General features: G+C 54.4%; 2 protein-coding genes across 7 annotated transcripts in view; one reads left to right on the top strand and one right to left on the bottom strand.

Moving 5' to 3' along the window:
• LOC103460034 (uncharacterized) overlaps positions 1–8,033 on the bottom strand; it is a 17,951-nt gene extending 9,918 nt beyond the window's left edge. The window contains exon 1 of the mRNA XM_081614429.1: positions 7,899–8,033. The gene's annotated coding sequence lies outside the window, so the exon portion shown is untranslated. The remainder of the gene's footprint in view (positions 1–7,898) is intronic.
• LOC108165920 (uncharacterized) lies at positions 4,038–18,166 on the top strand. 6 transcript variants are annotated; one of them, XR_014090486.1, is made up of 5 exons: positions 4,038–4,114; positions 10,176–10,550; positions 10,629–10,678; positions 10,778–10,886; positions 17,522–18,166. XR_014090486.1 is itself a non-coding variant. In XM_081614432.1 (4 exons), the coding sequence occupies exons 2-4, from the start codon at positions 10,269–10,271 to the stop codon at positions 17,524–17,526; spliced, it is 363 nt and encodes a 120-aa protein (XP_081470558.1). In that variant the 5' UTR covers positions 4,038–4,114; positions 10,176–10,268; the 3' UTR covers positions 17,527–18,166. The 6 variants fall into 6 exon arrangements, 3 of the variants coding, with proteins under 3 accessions (XP_081470558.1, XP_081470557.1, XP_081470556.1); XR_001776243.2 differs by having other exon boundaries at positions 10,629–10,704; XR_014090485.1 differs by having other exon boundaries at positions 10,629–10,886.

Here is an 18,166-nt window from a genome sequence, read left to right as displayed (position 1 = left end):
CATGAGCTGCATCAGATCATTGGGTTATTAATCAGTTATTAAGCCCCCCCCCCCCCCCCCCCCCCGTTTGGGTTTTGTCTTGGCAGATGGTGATTGGCTGCTGCAGCGTTAGATGTGAGGCTGAAGCCCTGAGGCGCCGCAGCTCCATCAGACGGAGGACAAAATGGAGGGAGGGGCGGTGAAGAGGAGGAAGAGGAGGAGGAGGAGGAAGAGGAGGAAGAGGAGGGGTGCAGACAGGGGCTGATTGCGAATCGTCTGGTTTCCTCCTCTTCCTCTCATTTCTCTTCCTTCTTCCATCTCTCTGTCGATCAGCTGTTTATTCCCTCCATCTCCTCTTCCTCTCCTCTTCCTCTCCTCTTCCTCTCCTCTCCTCTTCCTCTCCTCTTCCTCTCCTCTTCCTCTCCTCTCCTCCTCTCCTCTTCCTCTCCTCTTCCTCTCCTCTTCCTCCAGTCTCTGTATGATGTTTTTATAATTATTACCCCAGGAGGTCACGTCACAGCTTCTGCTAACAGGTTGGAACCAGATCCAGCCACAGCGCCCCCTGCAGGACTGAACCGGCACCGAGGTCCAGAGAATGAATGAATGAAAGAATGAATGGATGGATGAATGAATGAATGAATGGATGAATGAATGAAGCTGATTCTGGAAGAACTCGGCTCATGAACTCAAACTGAGGTGGATTTTCCTTCAGTTTGAGGCAAAAAATGCCTGAAATGCTGCAATGAAAGAAAATAGAAGCAAAATGGCGCAAACAGCACAAACCCTCCAGGCCACTAGGGGGAGTCGACCGCAAACCCCCACGACCAGACGGAGGAGAGTTGGAGGAAGGTGGAAAAGCGTTAAGCTTCATAACTTTTACAGTATCTTATATGAGCTGCATGTTTAGAGCTCCCCCTGGTGGCCTGGAGGCCAGTTTTATATTTCGGTTTGTGACATTTCCTCCCTCACTTCCTGTGGCTGCAGCATCTTTTCTGTTGCATTTTGAACCTCTCAGCCACCGTACATTACAACCCCAAACCTCTTCTAGAACTGGTTTCTTACTGGTTCTGTGCAGCTCAGAACCAGTTTGGCTCCTCAGTCTCTGCAGAGGAGAAACGATTCTGACTGATCACTTTCTGAACACTAGAGGGCGACGTGTCCCAGCAGTCCAGACAGATCATGTGACTCAACAGCGGCGTAGTAAAAGTAAAACCCGGTCCAGATGCTGCAGAACTCTGTGAATGCCATAACACTGATCCCAGTATAAACACACCAGTCAGAACTGGGAAGACTGGAAGGGAATCAAACCAACATGGCGGCAGCTTCAGAGCCGCTCAAGTTTATCCAGTAGCAGCATTTATTTCAGTGCTAACTGGTTAGCTAGCTAAATGTTTAGCTAGCTAACTGGTGGTTAGCTAGCTAAATGTTTAGCTAGCTAGCTGATTAGTTAGCTAAATGTTTAGCTAGCTAGCTGGTTAGTTAGCTAAATGTTTAGCTTAGAGATTCTCAGATTAACTAAATGTTTAGTCTGAAACGGACATTTCTAGCCGACTGGCTAACATGGTGGGAACATGGTTGAGGTGAGGAACTGGTTTAACTGGTTGAGCTCCACATGCAGACGGTGGTTCTTGCTCTGTGGTTTGGTGATGCGCGTCGTCTCGCTCCACGCAGATAAACAGTTTGTTGCTGTTGTTGCTGCGGATTAAACCTGATGCTGCAGATTGACCTCTGACGACCCGCCGGCCTTTTAGTGTGAAGGTATTAGAGAGATTTAATCTGCAGCAGCAGAGCAGTCCGCTCCAGCTGGATCCAGTCCAGGAGGCCTGCTAGCGCTGCTGCTGCACATCTATGCTTATATTTCTATGTCCTCTGCTGCCTCAGCGTTCATAATAACTAGAGAACAACAGGCTGCTGTGGTTTGACTGCTGCCATCCCACTGGAGGAGGAACCAACACAACGGACTCCTGTTCCCACACACACACACCACACACCACACACACACACCACACACACACACACACACACACACACACACACACACACACACACACACTCACACACCCTGCAGCTGAAGTTTTTCAGTCGTGATGAAATCTGAGCTTCGCATCGAATCTGAATTTTTAGAGAACAAAACTTTTTGAACTAAAGTCTGAAGTTAAAGTTTAGCTAAAAGAAAAACTTTATTTTGGTGAAAATGTTTATATTTTTATCTGTAATTTCAGAAAGAGACTCTAAATCTGGTTCTGGATCACAGAAATGATCAGAATGTGACACCAGATCAATAAATGTTGGTCGTCTCTGACATCACTTCCTGCTCTGGGCTCCTTTTGCAGGAAACGTTGGCTGCAGTGATTTGTCCATTACTAGTTCAGCTTTAGACACTTTTTCCTTCCACTCAACTTTCTAGGAGTATTAATAAAGTGATCCTTTCTGGGGCTGCAATTGTATAAAACAGACCTCAAAGATGAAATCATTTCATCAGAATATGTACCGGTGGTTCTGACCCGATCTACTTCCTGGATGAGATGAGTTCCCGCAGGTTGGCGTCGTGGAAACGGTCAGCACCTGCAGCGACCTCTGACCCCGGAACTCACCTCCATCATTTAGATCAAACTCTTCGGACTCTTCATTAACCGTTAGCCGCTAGCTGTTAGTCACCAGCTGTTAGCCGCCAGCTGTTAGCCACTAGCTGTTAGCCGCTAGCTGTTAGCTGCTAGCCACCAGCTGTTAGCCACCAGCTGTTAGCCGCTAGCTGTTAGCCACCAGCTGTTAGCCACCAGCTGTTAGCCGCTAGCTGTTAGCCGCTAGCTGTTAGCCGCTAGCTGTTAGCCACCAGCTGTTAGCCGCCAGCTGTTAGCCACTAGCTGTTAGCCGCTAGCTGTTAGCCGCCAGCTGTTAGTCGCTAGCTGTTAGCCGCTAGCTGTTAGCCGCCAGCTGTTAGCCGCTAGCTGTTAGCTGCTAGCTGTTAGCCACCAGCTGTTAGCCGCTAGCTGTTAGCCGCTAGCTGTTAGCTGCTAGCTGTTAGCCGCCAGCTGTTAGCTGCTAGCTGTTAGCCGCCAGCTGTTAGCCGCTAGCTGTTAGTCGCTAGCTGTTAGCCGCCAGCTGTTAGCCGCCAGCTGTTAGCCGCTAGCTGTTAGCCGCCAGCTGTTAGCCACTAGCTGTTAGCCACCAGCTGTTAGCCGCCAGCTGTTAGCCACTAGCTGTTAGCTGCTAGCCACCAGCTGTTAGCCACCAGCTGTTAGCCGCTAGCTGTTAGCTGCTAGCCACTAGCTGTTAGCCACCAGCTGTTAGCCGCCAGCTGTTAGCCGCCAGCTGTTAGCCGCCAGCTGTTAGCCGCTAGCTGTTAGCCGCTAGCTGTTAGCCGCTAGCCGGATGTGATCTTCTTATGTTGTTTACATTATTAGACGTTTTGATTGAATCTCAGATGAAAACTAACTTTTGAAAACAGGTTCTGACATTAATCTCACATTTCTTTAAGGTTCTGATCTAAAAGTTTCAGTTTTCCAGAAAAATCATCATAAAATGATCATGAAAACAATATAAACTAATTTGTTTCCCAGCATTTTGAGCTGAAATGAATCAGATTATATTTTTATATTGATGATTATTAGAAATTATTAGTTTCCTTGTGATTTTGGTTCAGTTTAAATTAATCTCTAATTTGCTGCTTCTCCCAGATGATGGTGAAAACGCTGGGATTGGATTAGGCCAGATTACGCTCCGACTATTCAGCAGAGTTTCCTGCTGCCTCTGGCTGTGACCTTTGACCCTCACCTGCGTCCCCCAGTGTTCCCATCAGGCGTTTTCCTCCACAGTGGCGCCGTTATCAGAGCGGACAGAGGCCCCTTCATCCCGCCGCCGCCTGCACAGACGGGCCTTTATGTGCCGTCATGTGCTCGGCTCCGACCCGCAGCCCGACCCGGTTTCCTGACCCGGTTTCCCTGCTGGAGCTGCAGCGTCGCAGCTTAACGCTGATTTCATGTTATCTCTTAAGTCGCTGTGCAGAGGTTTGGCCCAGAAATGTGTCCGGCTGCTTCGACCGTCACGAGGATCCGAACCGGGACAAACGTCCTAGTCAAAGTCCTGCAGGAAAACCTCATGGGACCAATCTGACCGATTTTAGACAAATGATCAGGTTGGAAACTTTTTCATAATTTTTGTCTTTAATCTGCTTTTGCTCGTTTCACTGACATCGTTTTTGAAATAAAGTAAATATTTCATGACGGCTCAGATTATTCCATTTGATCTTCCATCAGATTATTTCTGATGGAAGATCAAACTGATCAACATGATCATAAAACTAAACAACCATCTGGATTTATTTCCTCCTTTGATCCAAGAACAACATCAGTTCATAGTTTCTGTTCAGATCATCGATTCTCACAGCAGCCAATCAAACGCTGAGCGTAAATTAACTCCTGGTTGCTAAGAAACGGCTAAAAACAGAAACTCAGCTGATCCAGAAACCAACTTCCTGCCAGAGCAGAAACTTTTTTATTCTCTGGGGTTTTACCAGAACCAGTCGGGTCAGAACCGGTCGGGTCAGAACCAGTCGGGTCAGAACCGGTCATTAACTGGTTCCTGGTTAGCTTGTTCACAGCCACTCTGCAGGCGAGCTAACGAGCTAACAAGCTAACGAGCTAACCGAGCTAACAAGCTAACCGAGCTAACAAGCTAACCGAGCTAACAAGCTAACATCAGTGTTACTGTGTCTCCACTGAGTCCAATACTGAGCAGAACCCGGCTGCTGCTGGGTCCAGGTGTGTTGAACAGGGAGACGTCTAGCAGCTGCAGCACTCCGGACCACCAGAACCAGAACCAGGACCAGGACCAGGACCAGAACCAGAACCAGGACCAGAACCAGAACCAGGACCAGAACCAGAACCAGGACCAGGACTAGAACCAGAACCAGGACCAGAACCAGAACCAGGACCAGGACCAGGACCAGAACCAGAACCAGGACCAGGACCAGGACCAGAACCAGAACCAGAACCAGGACCAGGACCAGAACCAGAACCAGGACCAGGACCAGGACCAGAACCAGGACCAGGACCAGGACCAGAACCAGAACCAGGACCAGGACCAGGACCAGAACCAGGACCAGGACCAGAACCAGAACCAGAACCAGGACCAGAACCAGGACCAGGACCAGAACCAGGACCAGAACCAGGACCAGAACCAGAACCAGAACCAGGACCAGGACCAGGACCAGGACCAGGACCAGAACCAGGACCAGAACCAGGACCAGGACCAGAACCGTTCCTGAAGAAGCAGAGAACTGAATCGTGTGACTCGTTCAGCAGCAGCTGGTTCCATCCGTTTGGGTCGGGGGTCCGGCCGACCCGGGCGAGAGGCGGGGTCACGTTTCCTGCCTCTGGGATCGACTGAGCACACATCCCCACATCATGATGCTGCCACCACCATGTAATCTGCTTTCTGCCTACTGAAGCCATTGCCTTGACTTAGGGGCATCAGCATGAAGGGGCTGTTCTGAGCCTGCAGCTGTTCTCTGCTGCTGCGCCTGACGCCCATCGATCTGCGTCCAGCTGATGTGATCAAAATATGATCAGATTATGTAAGCTGGTAATCTGAGGATTATTCTGTGCATCTGATCAGGAAAACACGCCTGACCTCTGGAAGTTCACATTCCTGCTCCCAGCCATAAACCTGCACATGTAAGGAGGCCCTCATGATCCACATGTGATGAGAAAACGGCAACAATCCGGCCTTGTGCTCCACATTTCGTCCTTTCCACGAGTTTTCCATATTTCCCAATTATTGGCCTCCTCCTCCTCCTCCTCCTCCTCCTCCTCCTCCTCCTCCTCCTCCTCCTCCTCCTCCTCCTCCTCCTCCTCCTCCCCCTCGTCTCTCTGGCCGTTGTCCCGTCTCCGTCCTTCCTGTCCTCTGTCCTCATGTCCTTTACTCCAGCCTGCTGCAGCCCGCTAACCGGGCCCATTAGAACCAGAACCAGAAACTGGACAAACTGGGACAGCGACGTCCTGCAACTGGCCGGAAATTAGAGCTGGAGTTTCATTTCGAATGTTCAGGGGAAATAATCCACAGGTTAGGGTTTGATGTCAGAGGTCAGAGGTCAGGAGGCCACACAGCGCTACAACTACACATCCCAGAATGCACTGGGAGCCTCTCTGGTGTGAAATTTAAATCACGGCACCTTTATTTTTCTAATCACCACAATAAAACAAGAAACTACATTAACAATCAAGGCCTTGACCTCTGACCCTTGACCTGACGGGTCTGGATGGTTCCGACCTGAACGTGTTTCACGCTGCAGACCGTCTGGAGCTGCAACCGGCGCCGGCTCGACGCTCCGCTGCGTCCTGGGGGCGTGGCCTCCGCCGTGATGCATGGAGAGGCTACCAAGCTAACAGGAAGTTAGCAGCCCGACTTCTTTGGAGGGAAATGAGGTAATCGATCCGCTCCGGTCTCTTCCTCTGATGCTAAGCTACAACCACCAGGCATCGATCACATCTCCGCTTCTGTTCTGTGATTGGCCGGTTGAAATCCAGCTCAATGGGAGGAATCCCAGAGGGAACTGAAGGCAGATGAGAATCGAGTTTATGGATCTGCTGGATCCGGTTCATTTCCCTTCAATAGGAACCGACGAGTTCTGACCCGGCTGTGATCAAAGAAGATTTAATCTGCCTGGAAGTGATGTCATAATCTGTAATCTGAGCGGCAGACGGGGCCCCCAGGGGCCCCACAGGCTTCAGCTCTGCTGCCCAGACCCCCACACGGGGGGCCCACATCATGCCACCTCCTCCACCAACGCTGCCAGCTGATGCCCTGCTGGGGCCCCTGGGGGGCCCCTGGGGGGCCGGCTGGCGGCGATGGGCCCCCAGGATGAGGGCGGGAAGCTGCCTTGTTGTTTTCTGTCTGCTGGTTTCCCTCTGAAGACGGAAGTCGTCGTTTATCTAAGATGAAACTTCGAGTTTCGTCTTTAGGGTCATCTGGACTCAGAGGTCAAAGTTCACAGAGAAACCTGGAACCAGGACGACTGTGATTGGTCCTCCCGTCTGTGTTTATTTATCTATGTCACAGCCAGTGTTTGGGGGGGGCTCTGCCAGCAAGAGGGGGAGCCAGAGCGCATGCGCCACACAGCAGGTGCTTCAGCTAATCTGCATTGCTAATGACGCCCCCCCCCCCCTCCCCCCGCTCCCCCCCCCCCCCTCCATCTTGGGGTGAGGAACCTCCTAATATGGCGACATGTTTTCACCCGGAAACACAAAAACTGAGGAAAATAAAAACATCATCTGGTCCTGATTCCCGCCACGGGGCAGCGCGACCCGGATGGAGGGTTCGGTTCGGTTCGGTTCGGTTCGGTTCGGGTCCCAGCAGCCCGCGCTGCTCCAGGCTGACCTCCTTTCCAGCAGACCGGGATGGATCCCGCCATGTGCGTGCTTCTTGCGCGCGCGCGCGCGCCGCGCGTCGCTCCCGGTTCATTCCCGGTTATTGTTGTTATTGTGTCTGTCCACGCACGTAAACAACTTCACGCGCCGTGGGGTTCTGCTCCCATTCTCCAGACGGCACGTGCGCGCGCGCGGGCTCGTCAGCTGAGGCAGGTTTTCCGCTCGGCGCGTTTCTGAAGGAATATTCCAGCCCAAATATTCCCAAATATTCCCGATGAGCGCATGCACGTGACTCTGTTGCTCCACATCACGGAGAAGCCGCGCGTGCGGAACTTCTGGACCGGAACCTGCAGAACCTGTGGGTTCCGACCCGATAGAGACCCCGAACCGCCGCAGCGGGTCCGCCGCACCGTTAGCGGCTAATTCAACCTGCAGAGCCGCTCACAGAGCCGCAAACAAAGAGCCGCAGACAGGATGGATGAGCGGATGAAGGGATGGATGGATGAATAAATGGGGGATGGATGGATGAATAGGTGAAGAAAACCAACCAACCTCCTTCTGCTCGGTGCGTAAATCCGTCTCCAGGCGCGCACAGCTCGGTAATGAGCTTGTTGTGTTGGACGCAAAAAGACGCTGCTGGCGCTAAATCCTCCCACCGCCCCCCCTTTCCCCCTCCCCCTCCCCCCCCTCTCTGATCTGCTCTCTCTCCTGCGCGCTCACGTGCGCGTGCGTCGTCCTCTCTCTTTCTCTCTCAGCCAATTGTGAGACTCGAAATTGGCGGGACGATAGCAGGTCCCTCAACGCTCGCGCACGCGTACCAGACGTCCTTGCGTATGGTTGCCCCTAGCAACCATCAAGGTCCCCCCCCCCCCCCCCCCCACACCACACTCGCCTTAATCCCCCCCTTCTCCCCCCCCCACGCTTTGAGGGAGGCGTGAAGGAGAAGATGGGGTTAAATTTACAGGAGAAATGGAGGCTTCAAGTTTATAACAAGGGAGGGGGGCATCGGGGGAGGGGGGGCAGGGGTGGGGGGTGCTTGGGGTAACAAAGACAACCAGCAGCAGAGAGTCTAAGCGCCAGCAGCTTAGTGCCCCTGTGGAGCCGGCTTTGTTCTGCCCCGATTTGGGGGTGAGGGGCAGGAACAATGGGGCAACGCTGAGAGGGGGGGGCAGGGGGGGGTGATGCATCTTCAGTTGGAAAAACTCAGAGTTTTGTTCTGGTCCAGTAAACCCTCAGTGTTCCTGCAGTAGATCCACGGATCCCTGACTGGGCCCAACCGGGTTAGCCAGGAGCTGTGGCTAACACCTGGCTAACTAACTGAAGTGGTGTTCATTCTGATTGGCTGGCTAGCTAGCATTAGCTTTGGAGACTCAGTGCAAACATGTTCAATACAGAGCTGAAGTTGGCTTCTGATTGAGATTCTTATTCAGCACTGGGTAACCAGCCTAGCCAGGCTAGCTGTTAGCCCAACCATGCCATGTGTTAGCCTAGCCAGGCTAGCTGTTAGCCCAACCATGCTATGTGTTAGCCTAGCCAGGCTAGCTGTTAGCCCAACCATGCCATGTGTTAGCCTAGCCAGGCTAGCTGTTAGCCTAGCCAGGCTATGTGTTAGCCTAACCATGCTAGTTGTTAGCCACTGAGGTAACTTTGTTGGATCCATGAATCTGAGTGGACTGGCCTCCAGAACCAGAATGCTTGGACCTCCTGGAAGCTGCTGAACCCGTTCAGGACCCAGTGACTGGTTCTGACCCAGTGTGTTGCTGTGGTTACAGCAGTCCTAGGCTCGAGCGAAACGAGAGCGGTTCCCTGAAACCAGTACAAACATTTTCCAGTTATCAATCCTGCTTCATCCATGGAGATCAGCCCAGTTTGATGAGCTACCGATTCACCAGTTGGCCCAGTTTGGCCTCCCAGTTGGGTCGGAGGAGGCAGAGCAGAACCAGAGCTATGGTTCTTCCCACTAATGAGTGTGAGCTGAGGACTAATTAGGCTGCAACAACACACACACCTACACACACTAACACGCAGTCGTGTTTTCATCACTTGTGGGGACTTCACATGGACTTCCATTCATTTCTACAGCCTAACCCTAACCTTTAACCTTTAACCTAAACCCTTAACCCTTAACCTTTACCCTAAACCAGGGGTGTCAAACTCCAGTCCTGAAGGGCCGCTGTCCTGCTCCAGTCGCTGTCCTGCAGTTTTTAGATGTGCCACAGGTACAAAACACCTGAATCAAATGGCTTAATGACCTCCTCAGTTCTCCAGAGCCTTGCTAATGACCTAATTATTCTATTCAGGTGTGGTGCAGCAGAGGCACTTCTAAAAGGTGCAGGACAGCAGAGGACTGGAGTTTGACACCCCTGCCCTAAACCCTTAACCTTTACCCTAAACCTTTAACCTTTACCCTAAACCCACCCACAGACCTACCCACTAACCCAATAACAACAATTTCCCTCATGGAGACCAAGAAAATGTCCCCACAAAGAGCCATGGGCCCCATAAGCCCACATTGTAGACAGAAATAAGTACCCATAAGGATATGAAAACCAGGTACACACACACACACACACACACACACACACACACACACACACACACACACACACACACACACACACACACACACACACACACACACACACACACACAGGCCTTCAGGGAGACATGTTTCATCTTTAAAATGTCCATCCTGGTCCAGTGTCTGTCTGTCTGTACAGACGATAGATGGATGTCACCAGGTGTGTGTGTGTGTGTGTGTGTGTGTGTGTGTGTGTGTGTGTGTGTGTGTGTGTGTGTGTGTGTGTGTGTGTGTGTGTGATTTAACAGGCCAAACCACAGCAGACAGAAGGGAAGGCAGATCAGTGAAACGGAGCGTCAGTCTGACTCCAACCTGGTCAGGTCACCATCAGGAGGAAGAGGATGAGGAAGAGGATGAGGAAGAGGAAGAGGAAGAGGATGAGGAAGAGGAAGAGGAAGAGGATGAGGAAGAGGAAGAGGAGGAGGAAGAGGATGAGGAAGAGGATGAGGAAGAGGAGGAGGAAGAGGATGAGGAAGAGGAAGAGGATGAGGAAGAGGATGAGGAAGAGGATGAGGAAGAGGATGAGGAAGAGGAAGAGGAAGAGGATGAGGAAGAGGAAGAGGAGGAGGAAGAGGATGAGGAAGAGGATGAGGAAGAGGATGAGGAAGAGGACATTTGAGCAGGTTCTGTGTCTCTGCCATCACTTGTGTTCCACGGTAAGTTGATGTTTCATCTCTTACTGTGAGGTTCTCTTGTCCCAGGTGGAAGGACATGGACGGATGAGGTGCTGGTGTCTCCAGCGAGACATTTGGTGCGAGCGGCGGGTCACCTGGACGGGTCAGCAGCCTGTCGCAGATTTCCTCATCATGAATGGAGATTTTAACGGTTTAATTCCTGTTTTCCACTTCAGCTTTCATCAAACCGTCCATATTTAGCACCAGACATCATGAAAACCACTGAATCAGGCTACATGGCCAACATGACGAACCAAACACTCACTGACACAGATATTTAGTTTGGTGAGTTTTCAGAAAGGAAATCCAAGATGTTTGAATATTTGGATGAAGGAATGGAGCAAAGTGCTAAGCTAGCAGGTTCCAGTGCTAAATACGGAGCCGACGCAGCTTCTACCGAGTAAAACCAGAGAACGCAAAGCAGCACGCAGGCTTCACTGGAGGCAGGAGAAGAGTTCAGGCTGACACCAGTTTGTTAGTCTGAGACCAGTCTGAAACCAGTCTGAACCCAGTCTGAACCCAGTCTGAACCCAGTCTGAACACGTCTGAGACCAGTTTGACACCAGTCTGAACCCAGTCTGAACCCAGTCTGACACCAGTCTGAACCCAGTCTGACACCAGTCTGAACCCAGTCTGAACCCAGTCTGAAACCAGTCTGAACCCAGTCTGAACCCAGTCTGAACACCAGTCTGAACCCAGTCTGACACCAGTCTGAACCCAGTCTGACACCAGTCTGAACCCAGTCTGAACCCAGTCTGACACCAGTCTGAACCCAGTCTGACACCAGTCTGAACCCAGTCTGAACCCAGTCTGACACCAGTCTGAACCCAGTCTGAACCCAGTCTGAAACCAGTCTGAACCCAGTCTGAAACCAGTATGAACCCAGTCTGACACCAGTCTGAAACCAGTCTGACACCAGTCTGAACCCAGTCTGAAACCAGTCTGAAACCAGTCTGACACCAGTCTGAACCCAGTCTGACACCAGTCTGACACCAGTCTGAACCCAGTCTGACACCAGTCTGAACCCAGTCTGAAACCAGTCTGAAACCAGTATGAACCCAGTCTGACACCAGTCTGACACCAGTCTGAACCCAGTCTGACACCAGTCTGAACCCAGTCTGACACCAGTCTGAACCAGTCTGACACCAGTCTGACACCAGTCTGACACCAGTCTGAACCCAGTCTGACACCAGTCTGAAACCAGTCTGACACCAGTCTGACGCCAGTCTGAACCCAGTCTGAAGCCAGTCTGAAACCAGTCTGAACTCAGTCTGAACCCAGTCTGAAACCAGTCTCAAACCAGTTTGGAATCAGTCTGAACCCAGTCTGACACCAGTCTGAACCCAGTCTGAACCCAGTCTGACACCAGTCTGACACCAGTCTGAAACCAGTATGAACCCAGTCTGAAACCAGTCTGAAACCAGTCTGAACCCAGTCTGACACCAGTCTGACACCAGTCTGAAACCAGTCTGACACCAGTCTGACACCAGTCTGACACCAGTCTGAAACCAGTCTGAAACCAGTCTGAACCCAGTCTGAACCCAGTCTGAAACCAGTCTCAAACCAGTTTGGAATCAGTCTGAACCCAGTCTGACACCAGTCTGACACCAGTCTGACACCAGTCTGACACCAGTCTGAAACCAGTATGAACCCAGTCTGAACCCAGTCTGAAACCAGTCTGAACCCAGTCTGAAACCAGTCTGAAACCAGTCTGACACCAGTCTGAAACCAGTCTGAACCCAGTCTGAAACCAGTCTCAAACCAGTTTGGAACCAGTATGAACCCAGTCTGAGACCAGTCTGAACCCAGTCTGAAACCAGTATGAACCCAGTCTGAACCCAGTCTGAACCCAGTCTGAAACCAGTATGAACCCAGTCTGAAACCAGTCTGACACCAGTCTGAAACCAGTCTGAACCCAGTATGAACCCAGTATGAACCCAGTCTGAAGCCAGTCTGAAACCAGTCTGAAACCAGTATGAACCCAGTATGAACCCAGTCTGATCCCAGTCTGAAACCAGTATGAACCCAGTCTGACACCAGTCTGACACCAGTCTGACACCAGTCTGAACCCAGTCTGAACCCAGTATGAACCCAGTCTGAAGCCAGTCTGAAACCAGTCTGAAACCAGTATGAACCCAGTATGAACCCAGTCTGACACCAGTCTGAAACCAGTATGAACCCAGTATGAACCCAGTCTGATCCCAGTCTGAAACCAGTATGAACCCAGTCTGAAACCAGTCTGAAACCAGTCTGACACCAGTCTGACACCAGTATGAACCCAGTATGAACCCAGTCTGAAACCAGTCTGAAACCAGTCTGAACCCAGATTGAAACCAGTTTGGAACCAGTCTGCCTCCTGGCTTCCTGCCAGACTGGTTTTTCAGGTGTTGCCTCGGTGATCCAGTCCAGCCTGCGGTTCTGTGTGGCTGCATGTGTCTGACCTGCTGAGTCAGAGGTCAAAGGTCAGGGAAGGTGTGGTGCCACTTTTCCATCCTGATGTATTCACAGGATGGAGCGGCAGCATGCTGCGCTGTGATTGGCTGAGGTAGAGGGGGGGGGGGGCTTCAATGGGAGGAGCTTAGCTGGGATTAACTGGGATCATATAATAACAGAGGAAGAGGAGGAAGAGGAAGAGGCAGCAGGATGGAGAAGTGGAATCAATCAACCTGAAGGGAAATGAAGGAGCATGAAGGGAGCTGATGATGATGATGATGATGATGATGATGATGATGATGAAGGCCTGGGGAAAGATAACGAGCAGCAGAACGAGCTCGTTAGCACAGGGAGGAAGAGGAGGAGTTCTCCACCAAACGGGACAAAGCGGAAGGAAAGAAAAAGGACTTCCTGCCAATAGCAGCCATCTTGGCCGCCATCTTGGCCGCCATCTTGGCCGCCATCTTGGACCAGATGGACACGCTGCAGTGTTCTGGGAGACGAGCAGAACAGGAAGTTGTGGAGTCAGAGGTCTGACACCTGCAGGTCTCCATGGACACTCAGGGTAACGCCTGTTGGTCTCCATGGCAACTGGGGAGGGGAGAAAGAAACCCGAAGAAGAAGAAGAGCAGCGTAGAGACGGAACCAGGAACCAATCAAATCTGGTTTCACGCTTTTAAGTTATTATTATTATTATATGTCAGAGAATCTGGTCACTGCTCCTTCATCATCATCATCATCATCATCATCATCATCATCATCATCATCATCATCATCATCATCATCATCACCACTCTGGTTCAGAAGTGTGTGTGGCTCAGACAGAGGAAGACGAGGCTGGATGGAGGGAAAAGATGAAGGTCAGCATGAGGAGGGGGAGGAGCTTCTCTCCTTTCAGTGGCGGCGCAGCGAAGCATGTCAGCGTCCCCCCCCCCACACCCCCCAAACCCGCTGCACCCCATCCACAAAGAAGACAAGCTGGGTGTGTGTGTGTGTGTGTGTGTGTGTGTGTGTGTGTGTGTGTGTGCCAGCCAGTCTCTGAACTAAAGACCGCCAAAACACTGAGGTGTGACTCATCACAGGACCCCCCCCTGATGGCGGCCTGATGGCTGCCATCATGCCGCCATCAGTGTGCCATCAGGCCGCCATCAGTGTGCCATCATGCCGCCATCAGTGTGCCATCATGCCGCCATCAGTGTGCCATCATGCCGCCATCAGGCCGCCATCAGTGTGCCATCAGGCCGCCATCAGTGTGCCATCATGCCGCCATCATGCCGCCATCAGGCCGCCATCAGTGTGCCATCATGCCGCCATCAGTGTGCCATCATGCCGCCATCAGTGTGCCATCATGCCGCCATCAGTGTGCCATCATGCCGCCATCAGTGTGCCATCATGCCGCCATCAGTGTGCCATCAGGCTGCCATCAGGCCGCCATCAGGCCGCCATCAGGCCGCCATCAGGCCGCCATCAGGCCGCCATCATGCCGCCATCAGGCCGCCATCAGGCCGCCATCATGCCGCCATCAGGCCGCCATCATGCCGCCATCAGGCCGCCATCATGCCGCCATCAGGCCGCCATCATGCCGCCATCAGGCCGCCATCATGCCGCCATCAGGCCGCCATCATGCCGCCATCATGCCGCCATCAGGCCGCCATCAGGCCGCCATCAGGCCGCCATCAGGCCGCCATCAGGCCGCCATCAGGCCGCCATCAGGCCGCCATCAGGCCGCCATCATGCCGCCATCAGGCCGCCATCAGGCCGCCATCAGGCCGCCATCATGCCGCCATCAGGCCGCCATCATGCCGCCATCAGGCCGCCATCAGGCCGCCATCAGGCCGCCATCATGCCGCCATCAGGCCGCCATCATGCCGCCATCAGGCCGCCATCAGGCCGCCATCAGGCCGCCATCAGGCCGCCATCAGGCCGCCATCATGCCGCCATCAGGCCGCCATCAGGCCGCCATCAGGCCGCCATCAGGCCGCCATCAGGCCGCCATCAGGCCGCCATCAGGCCGCCATCATGCCGCCATCAGGCCGCCATCATGCCGCCATCAGGCCGCCATCATGCCGCCATCAGGCCGCCATCATGCCGCCATCATGCCGCCATCAGGCCGCCATCAGGCCGCCATCAGGCCGCCATCAGGCCGCCATCAGGCCGCCATCAGGCCGCCATCAGGCCGCCATCAGGCCGCCATCAGGCCGCCATCAGGCCGCCATCATGCCGCCATCAGGCCGCCATCATGCCGCCATCAGGCCGCCATCATGCCGCCATCAGGCCGCCATCATGCCGCCATCATGCCGCCATCAGGCCGCCATCAGGCCGCCATCAGGCCGCCATCATGCCGCCATCAGGCCGCCATCAGGCCGCCATCAGGCCGCCATCATGCCGCCATCAGGCCGCCATCATGCCGCCATCAGGCCGCCATCAGGCCGCCATCAGGCCGCCATCATGCCGCCATCAGGCCGCCATCATGCCGCCATCAGGCCGCCATCAGGCCGCCATCAGGCCGCCATCAGGCCGCCATCAGGCCGCCATCAGGCCGCCATCAGGCCGCCATCAGGCCGCCATCATGCCGCCATCAGGCCGCCATCAGTGTGCCATCAGGCCGCCATCATGCCGCCATCAGGCCGCCATCAGTGTGCCATCATGCCGCCATCATGCCGCCATCAGGCCGCCATCAGTGTGCCATCAGGCCGCCATCATGCCGCCATCAGGCCGCCATCAGGCCGCCATCAGGCCGCCATCAGGCCGCCATCAGGCCGCCATCAGGCCGCCATCAGGCCGCCATCAGGCCGCCATCAGGCCGCCATCAGGCCGCCATCAGGCCGCCATCAGGCCGCCATCAGGCCGCCATCAGGCCGCCATCAGGCCGCCATCAGGCCGCCATCAGGCCGCCATCAGGCCGCCATCAGGCCGCCATCAGGCCGCCATCATGCCGCCATCAGGCCGCCATCAGGCCGCCATCATGCCGCCATCAGGCCGCCATCAGGCCGCCATCATGCCGCCATCAGGCCGCCATCATGCCGCCATCAGGCCGCCATCATGCCGCCATCATGCCGCCATCAGGCCGCCATCAGGCCGCCATCAGGCCGCCATCAGGCCGCCATCATGCCGCCATCAGGCCGCCATCAGTGTGCCATCAGGCCGCCATCAGGCCGCCATCAGTGTGCCATCAGGCCGCCATCAGGCCGCCATCAGTGTGCCATCAGGCCGCCATCAGTGTGCCATCAGGCCGCCATCAGGCCGCCATCAGTGTGCCATCAGCCGCATCAGGCCGCCATCAGGCCGCCATCAGGCCGCCATCAGGCCGCCATCAGGCCGCCATCAGGCCGCCATCAGGCCGCCATCATGCCGCCATCAGGCCGCCATCAGGCCGCCATCAGGCCGCCATCAGGCCGCCATCAGGGCGCCATCAGGCCGCCATCAGGCTGCCATCAGGCCGCCATCAGGCCGCCATCAGTGTGCCATCAGGCCGCCATCAGGCCGCCATCAGTGTGCCATCAGGCCGCCATCAGTGTGCCATCAGGCCGCCATCAGGCCGCCATCAGTGTGCCATCAGGCCGCCATCAGGCCGCCATCAGGCCGCCATCAGGCCGCCATCAGGCCGCCATCAGGCCGCCATCAGGCCGCCATCAGGCCGCCATCAGGCCGCCATCAGGCCGCCATCATGCCGCCATCAGGCCGCCATCATGCCGCCATCATGCCGCCATCAGGCCGCCATCAGGCCGCCATCAGGCCGCCATCAGGCCGCCATCATGCCGCCATCATGCCGCCATCAGGCCGCCATCAGGCCGCCATCAGGCCGCCATCATGCCGCCATCAGGCCGCCATCAGGCCGCCATCAGGCCGCCATCAGGCCGCCATCAGGCCGCCATCATGCCGCCATCATGCCGCCATCAGGCCGCCATCAGGCCGCCATCAGGCCGCCATCAGGCCGCCATCATGCCGCCATCATGCCGCCATCAGGCCGCCATCAGGCCGCCATCATGCCGCCATCAGGCCGCCATCAGGCCGCCATCAGGCCGCCATCAGGCCGCCATCATGCCGCCATCAGGCCGCCATCAGGCCGCCATCATGCCGCCATCAGGCCGCCATCATGCCGCCATCAGGCCGCCATCAGGCCGCCATCAGGCCGCCATCAGGCCGCCATCAGCTGCGTCCTGATTGGTCCAGTTCTGAACATCGTTTCCATTCAGACAGGAGCTACAAAGATGTTAGAATAAGGAGGAGGAGACTCTCGGATCATTATCGTCATCATCTCCTTCCTCCACCCCATCTCCTCTTCCTCGCTCACTCCTGCCGTCATCCTGTCGTCACCCAGCCTCGCTGGAGCTTCAGAACCGGATCAGAACCAGTGTACAGAACCGCCACCATGCTGCCGCTGCTGCTCCGTCCAACCTGAAGCTAATCTCTTCGGTGTTACGTGATGGAGAATCTTTATGTATCTGTAGCTCTAGAAGTAAATATCTGATTTACTGTGTTGGCAGATTGAGGCGGATCAGCTTCCTGCTTCCTGAAGACCAGACAGTTACTTCCTGTTTCCTCCAGTCTGCCAACACTTCCTGTTTGCCTGACACTGCGGTCTGAGAGGTTTGGGTTACGGGTTGATCCCTTCCTCAGAGTGGGAGCCTGTCTGCTCCGTCGTCAGATCCTTCCTGTTGTCACTTCTTCTTCTGGTGTTCTCCTGAATGTTTCTGGGTTGGTGCTGCCATCTTACCACCACAGAAAACAGGAGCAAGTCGCCATCAGACATCCCGCAGGTCAGAGGATCCCAGAAAAGAGGAAGAAGATCTGATGGAAGCAGATTAAATATTTTAACTGAAGCGGATCTAAACCTGATCGCAGCTTCAGAGTGTAAATATTTATTCATGCGTTTGATCTACAGTGATCAGGAAATACGAGATTATTCTACAGTAAATCTGAGTCATTTTTGGACAGAGCTGTCCCTCCGTGTCCGTCCCTCCGTGTCCATCCCTCTGTGTCCGTGTCTGTCCCTCTGTGTCCGTGTCCGTCCCTCTGTGTCCGTCCGTGTCCGTCCCTCTGTGTCCGTGTCCGTCCCTCTGTGTCCGTCCCTCCGTGTCCGTCCCTCTGTGTCCATCCCTCTGTGTCCGTCCCTCAGTGTCCGTGTGTCC

This window comes from Poecilia reticulata, chromosome 13 (genome assembly GCF_904066995.2).
Source record: "Poecilia reticulata chromosome 13, P_reticulata-male-v2, whole genome shotgun sequence".
Taxonomy (NCBI): Eukaryota; Metazoa; Chordata; class Actinopteri; order Cyprinodontiformes; family Poeciliidae; genus Poecilia; species Poecilia reticulata.
The sequence above is the reverse complement of the archived record's forward strand: the minus strand, read 5'-3'. Positions and strand labels throughout refer to the sequence as shown.

Excerpts from the sequence above, each read along its gene's own strand:
- LOC108165920 (XM_081614430.1), top strand. The coding sequence starts at position 10,269 with ATGAGGAAGAGGATGAGGAAGAGGAAGAGGAAGAGGATGAGGAAGAGG. Across the intron at positions 10,551-10,628 it reads GGAAGAGGACATTTGAGCAG|GTGGAAGGACATGGACGGAT; the intron begins GTTCTGTGTCTC and ends CTCTTGTCCCAG.